The 7064-nt window shown below is 34.8% G+C and overlaps 1 protein-coding gene across 2 annotated transcripts; it reads right to left on the bottom strand.

Moving 5' to 3' along the window:
* Window positions 1–418: 418 nt before the first annotated feature.
* LOC109183467 (protein STAY-GREEN, chloroplastic-like) lies at window positions 419–3371 on the bottom strand. 2 transcript variants are annotated; one of them, XM_019333565.1, is made up of 4 exons: window positions 2963–3370; window positions 2666–2839; window positions 2014–2181; window positions 419–918 (listed from the first exon to the last, which is right to left on the bottom strand). In XM_019333565.1, exons 1-4 carry the CDS (start codon window positions 3080–3082, stop codon window positions 535–537), a joined length of 846 nt encoding a protein of 281 aa, XP_019189110.1. In that variant the 5' UTR covers window positions 3083–3370; the 3' UTR covers window positions 419–534. The 2 variants fall into 2 exon arrangements, with proteins under 2 accessions (XP_019189110.1, XP_019189111.1); XM_019333566.1 differs by lacking the exon at window positions 2014–2181 and having other exon boundaries at window positions 2963–3371.
* Between the last annotated feature and the right edge of the window lie 3693 nt (window positions 3372–7064).

Here is a 7064-nt window from a genome sequence, read left to right as displayed (position 1 = left end):
TTTTACCTACCTTTTTAGTAGTAGGGATTGATTTTATTTATTTATTTATTTTTATTTTTTTTAAAAAAAGTAGGGATTGAATTCGGTTCACTTCTAAGTCGAGATTTTTTTAAAAAAACAAAAGAAAAAGAAAAAAGAGTGAATAACTGATTTGGTCCATTGACTATAGCGAAATTATTTATTTGGTCATCAACTACCATCCTTATCAAATTAAGTCCTCAACTTTAAAAATTTTATATAATTTCATCCTCTAGTCAATTTGAGTCGTAGGATGACAACGGAAGACAAATTTTGTTAAGATTTTCAAAATGAAGACTTAATTTGGTAAGGATGATAGTCGATGACCAAATCGTTAATTTCGCTATAATTAAGTGATCAAATCGGTCATTAGCTCAAAGAGAAAAATGTAATAGGTGAATGACACTGGACACGAATTGGAATTAAAATTAAAATGAATAAATTTTATTTATTTTTATATACTTGAGTTTACCACGCAAGATGGGCTAATACAATTCGCCTGGTAATCTCAAAATATTATCTGAATTTAATGGGGTCGTTGGTTCCAAGAGGCCCCAAAGGAGCACGCGACGAATAAGACGACGCCGTCCAAGGAATGGAAGTTGTGGACGGAAAGCAACAGCTACACGTGTCGTGACACGGCTGTGGTATTTCCCAGTTGCTTAGCAAACTTCTCTTCTCGGTGTGGGTCCCAATCCCGCCTGATGTGCCGCCATCAGCGGCGATGGACGGCTGTGGAGGTGGAGGAGGAGGAGACGCAGCTTCCTTGAGTGGGCCCCAGCACTCTACCCTGTTGAACTCTTGGATGATGGAGTGGAAGTAAACCCAAACCAAAGATTCTTGGAGCTCTGGGTGATTCTTCAATAGGTTCCCATCTCCATGGACAAAAGCCTTCAGAACCTGAGAACACGTATCAAAAAAAAGTTTCAGATTTCGCCAAAACCTGGTTCTGATACCTGCTGTTAAGATCAAACGTTTATCACTATGCTAAATGTTATAGTTAAAAACGTAACTGTTGAGCATATATCCATTAATGTGCAATCTAACTATGAGCTTAGACTTTTAGTTGAGATGGAGCACATGCTTCAAAGTATGAGAGCCAGACCAAAGGTCATGGAACCCACCGCACACGTGAGGGAGCGTGTTAAGCATATAACCATTAATGTACAATCCAACTATGAACTTAGACTTTTAGTTGAGATGGAACACATGCTTCAATTGTAACTTTATTTTCTTATAGATTGTCATTCCACTGGTCTCAGTGGGTGAGTTTAACACAATGCCTTTTGTGAAAAAGAAAAGAAAAGAGTGTATTTTAATTATATCAATTTGGTGTAAGAAAACAAAAAAGCCAGGTGAAAAAAAATATTTGTATTTTTCTGTATGGTAAAACGACAAGAATGGCAAATGAATAGAGCAGGAGGCCATATTTTTGTCCCCAGGCTTTTTTGGTAGTATTTCTTTATGGTAAAACACTAAATGCCAATAATGGCAATGAAACCATTTCTTTATGGTAATATTCCACTATCGGGTTAGATTCTGTGATATTCTCTTAAAAATAGTTATATAGAGGTGTCAAAATGAGCATAAGAAGTTTGGCGGAAAAAAAAATTCTTATAGAGTAAAATTTATTTCCATTATCGTTTTCATTTTCAAAATGTATTTTTGGAATTTATGATATTTTATGAGATTTAATTTATATGTAAAATTTATTCATAACTAATTAATTATCTAATTGTAAAATTGTGAATTATGGATTATATATATTTACATGTGTGTTAATTAGTTTATGATTGATATTAAATTATGAAATTCATATTACAAATTAATTTATGATTTATAATGTGTAATATATAAATATTCTTATTATTGCTAAATTCATCTTTTATATGTAATAGTACCTTTCAAGTGATTTTTCAATATATATATTTTTTGGATACTAGCACTAAATTAAATATTACAAAAAATATATATATACTGAGAAACTTATATTACCACAGGGAGTTCTTTGCAGAAGATGTAGAATCGAAGTTTAGCGCACAAGTTAAGCAAGAAATGGCCTCCACTGATGTGGCAATGAACATGAAGTGACATTTTCCCTTTCACTTTCTTCCACTCTGCGACCACTTCATCTCTCTGCAGCCTATTATACCATCCCTGCAACTGCAAACAAAGAATGTTAAAGAAGAGATATTGTTATTAGGATCAAACACTTGCCACTACACCAAAAGTTATAGTTCAAAGCGAAGGTGTAATTTTATTTTCTTATATACTCTCACCACATTTTCGAAAGAAAGATGCTAGACTTAGCTCTTCACTAGTTTTACACAATAATCGCCTAGCGATCACATTTCCTAGGGTTAGGATACTGAATTTGGCCATTTATCAGCCTCAGCCCAATAATCTCTTAGCAGGCTTAACGACCACATTTCTCGAGAGTTAGGGTGTTGAATTTGGCCGTTCATCAACCTCAGCCCAACAATCCCCTAACTATCACATTTTCGAGAGACAGGAGGTTGGACTTGATCCTTCACCAGCCTCGATCCAACAATCTCCTTAACCACCGATTATTTGACTTGACTTTTTACCGGCCTCTGCCCAACAAATATCCGCTATATGAAGTGAAGTATGGGAGTGATTAGATTACCTGGGAACTGTTAATGGTTTGAGAGATGGCCAGAGTGATCTTAGAGGTGATATCACTGTGTGTAAGAGTGTAAGTTCTTGGGAGCTTCCCAGGGTGCTTCTCCTCGTCAACTCCCAGAAACAAAACCTTCAGCTTTGATGCTTCAAATATTGATGGCCCAAACAGCCTTGCCACCTAAACATCAACCCAAACCACAAAAAAAAAAAAAAAAAAAAAAAAAAGAAGAAGAAATTATACCCATTTCTTCCACAAACCCATAACAGTATTTCATTAAAAACACAAGAAGAAGAAATTTACAGGGATAAATGAGCGATTCTTGCTCGATCTTTCTCTGAACACAAACTGAGATCCTTTCTTCTCAGGAGCTATTATTAATGGCTTTGTTGGAAGCAAGAGAGAAGCCCCCAAAGTGCCCATTATATTGATCTCCCTCAGAACTCAGAAGTCTTCAAAGCAGATGAACCTTAGTCCTTAGATATGAAAGTGTCGGAGAAGTATTATTTTTTTGAAAGAAGGAAATGCCGACTTTTTGCTGCAGTTTGGTCTGTGATCTTCCCTTTTCTAAGTGTTTGAGTTATACTTTTCCTTTAATGTGGCTTGCGTGGAGTGTGGATCTGAAGTTGGTGTAACTTTGAAGATTGGTTTTTCTCAAAGATGCAGTGTCGGAAGGGAATTCAAGTTGTGTTTGGAATTTGAAAAAATATTAATGTATGTTATTAGTTTATATGGAAGTTTATTATATGCGCTGGCCTGGGACCAGAACAAATGATCCAATATATAACGTGTACAATACTTGAGCACATGCCTAAAGGCTAAAACAGGAAAAAGTCTCCACGTACTCGCGACACAAAGATACACCTACTCCCACCAATAATCCAATAGTAAAAAACAACGTGGAAATTGCACTTGGGGAGTACTGGCCTACTGGGACAACAACGGCAAATTACAGGTATGTGGAGCACGGTCTAAAAATATTGTCGTGAATATTATGAGTAAAAATAATGTATATTATGTGTTAGAATAATGTATATTCATTACTGGAAATTATGAAATTTTCGACCACCTCAAAGTAATCTTAAATCAAGTCGGAAGTCTTGTTTCGATCACTTTTGATATTTGGAAAAACCTCTATTGCTATTTCCGACCACTTTTTGCTTTCAACTTGATTTAGATCACTTTCAGGTGGTCGAAAATTCCATAATTTCCAGCAGTAATTACGTGTTAGAATAATATACATTATATGTTAGAATAATGGAACATTTGAAATAATATAATGTTCATTATACTTTAGAATAATATACATTATGTTTTAGAATAAAGTACATTATGAATTATAAAAATTTATGTTGTATCTGGACGCGCAAAAAAATAAAATTGAACAAAATGACGTTAATTTTTTGATCATGGTCTACATAGCTGTGTGGACTAGATCGAAGCAATACCTATTGTACCACAACTTATTGTGTAGCCGGCTTAAGTTAGTTGCGTAAAAAAGCTCTTTTATTGGAATTATAAGTACTGTTTGACTATAATGTTTGTGTTGCGAAAGTGAAGTCTGTTCATGAACGATGTAATATTTGCCAAGACATGTTTGTATATATGTGTCTATTTTTGTTTGATCATTAATTTCACCATTTAAGATTATTGTTCTTCCTTTTTTAGTTAAATATTTGAAATTAATTGAATGATTGACTCTTTTGACTGAATTATCAAGGTTGTACTTATTAAAATGATTTTTTAGAAATAGAAAATTTGAGGAAAAAAAAAAGGGATGGGAGAATGAAACACTCTAGAAATAAAAATTAGAGAAATAAAATAGAAAATTAAGTAATTGCACACATCCAAAAACAATATATATATATATATATATATATATATATATATATATATATATATATATATATAATAAAAGAGTAATGCTAGACTCCCCTCCTATAATTTATCTCTTTGAAAAAAAAAAAAAGAAAGGGTCAATTTCATAAATGTATAAACTTTGAAAGTTTGTATATTTATAAAGTTGACTCGTCTATTTCTTTCTCTTTTTTTTTTGCCTTATTTTTTAGTCATAGATCACTCAAGATAGATGATTCAAATTACGGTGTGTTTGGAAACTCGAAAAATAATTTTTGAAAATCATTTTTCGAGTTCACAGTGTTTGGAAAAAGGTGAAAACTGATTTCCGGTAAGAGGGTTAATAGCTTTGTTTTTCTGGAAAATGAATGACTTCCCTTTTTTTTTTTTTAGGGAAGTAATTTTTCGCATCCAACTGTTTCTTTTTCCTGGCTTCTTCTGAAAATGCTTCCTGACTTTCTTCAGATAATGCTTCATCGGCTTTCTTCTGCCATCCTTCGTTTTCTAACTTGACTGGTTTTCGCTGGGAACCAGTCCAAACTAGACTGGTGTTGTCGAAAATCAGTAGAAACTAGATTGGTTTTCACCAGAAACTAGCCTGGATGGAAACCAGTCAGGTTTTCGACGGAAACCAATTTAGTTTCTACTGGTTTGTACTGGTTTCTGTCAGAAACCAGTACTCTTTTTTTGCTTGTTTGTTATTTGAAAAAAATAACTGGAAAATATAGTTGTTGTCAAATCTTTGTTAGTTAAGAATAATTAAAATTTTAATTATACAATTCTGCTTATTTTCTCGAAAATGAACCAAACACAAAAAGACATTTTTATGTAATTCAACCAAACACGAGAAATGAAAATATTTTTTGGAAAATAACTCATTTCCCATAATTAATTTTTTTTGACTTCCAAACACACCCTTAATTTACATTTCACGTAGAAAACTTGATTCTCTTCTTATCCGGATTATTCATATGTATAGACTTTTATCCTCCACTTCAATAAATGTATGAAAAGGTCCACCATCCGGTGAAGTGAAAAATTAATGGATAATGGGGGCAAGTGAGCAACCTAATTAAGTTGGTTTGAGTGTTGATTTAGTAATCACAAAAATACAAGTTTGACTTCTAGCAAGAAAGATTTATTTGTCTTTTTGATTTAAACTGGTAAGCTAGGTCTCTCAAAGTGGGTTGACCCATCCCACCACGAACCTAATTTCTCGCCAGACGGCCCGCGGGCTAGAGTTCATGTGACCCTAGTCCACCACACGCGAGTTGGCGGGCCCTGTCGCCCACGGTTTTTTTTATTATTATTATTATTATTATTATTATTCCTTTTTATGTATGTATGTAGACATCTATTAGTTAGTAGAATTTATTCTTTTAGCTAAAAAAAAAAAAAAACATACCGGTAATGTACTGTGATGCTATTTTTCAAGTAGAAAACTATTTTCTGGGAGTATTAAAAAAAGGGGAAAAAGGTACAAATAGACCATTGAACTATTTACCAGGACTATGTGGTCCAATGGTACCCGGGTTGGACTTCCATTTGGAAGATTATGAGTTCGAGCCTCAGTGGAGGCGTTATTGGTTCTTTGTGTTTCAGTAGGTTGAGAAAGTATATGAACAGATACTACAGTAGGTTGAGAAAGTATATGAACAGATACTACAATGTAATAGAGCCAGTAACTTTCAAAAAAAAAAAAAAAAGACCATTGAACTATTTGAACTATTTAGGAGATAGCAATTAAATCACTTAACACGAATAAACTCTAAATTCATCCATAAAACTGTAAAAAAGTGCAATTAGCATTTTTAGCAGGTTAAGAACAAGTTTGTGTATATATTATTATTATTTGTAAGGAAATGAACTGTTGTATATTGATGTAAAAGCTAACAGGTATAAATAGTATACACAGGAGAGTAAGTAGCCAAGAAGTTGTAACAACTTCTCTAATATACCTATTCTAAAGGAATACAATTTGAATAAGTATAAACAGAAAACATCAACCACATATATTCTTGACACGCCCCCACAAGACACCACGTTTTATTGCGAAGAAGAGCGTCGTACTCCCCATCCATTGCTTTCCTCCACCTAGCGTGCTTAAGAGCCTGGCGACGGTAGATGGTTCTAAAGTGGGAGGCAAGGGATGTGAGGTGACATGGTTAATGACATAGTCAGAATACCTGGGATTGGGACGACGCTCTCGGGTAGACCGACGCAAATTATTTTGCGTTTGGGAACCTTCGGAGGTGGTGACGGGCAAGGACTCAGACTGGCTCGTATGATGGCAATGTTCTGGAACAGCGGGTGACGAACAACGAGGGGGTGACGAACTGGACGCAGTCGAAGGTGAACCAGTAGGGATATCCAAACTATTTCCGCCTGACTGTGTTAGAACATGAGTTGGAACACCCATCGTTGCAGGTTGCGGGTAGTCGGCTACGTCAGAGAGCGACCCAGCCTAGGAAGAAACGGAAGTCGGAGCAGGAGTCGGAGTGGCTGTAGGAACAACTCCGGGCTGGGTGGACACAGAAGACGACCTTAA

Source organism: Ipomoea nil, unplaced genomic scaffold (genome assembly GCF_001879475.1).
Source record: "Ipomoea nil cultivar Tokyo-kokei standard unplaced genomic scaffold, Asagao_1.1 scaffold1129, whole genome shotgun sequence".
NCBI lineage: Eukaryota > Viridiplantae > Streptophyta > Magnoliopsida > Solanales > Convolvulaceae > Ipomoea > Ipomoea nil.
This window is presented reverse-complemented; position numbering and strand designations above follow the sequence as displayed.

Coding starts and splice junctions, on each gene's coding strand:
- LOC109183467 (XM_019333565.1), bottom strand. CDS start 3,082: ATGGGCACTTTGGGGGCTTCTCTCTTGCTTCCAACAAAGCCATTAATA. Junction 2,182..2,665: donor AAACCATTAACAGTTCCCAG/GTAATCTAATCA, acceptor CTTTGTTTGCAG/TTGCAGGGATGGTATAATAG. Junction 919..2,013: donor TCTGCAAAGAACTCCCTGTG/GTAATATAAGTT, acceptor ACGTGTTCTCAG/GTTCTGAAGGCTTTTGTCCA.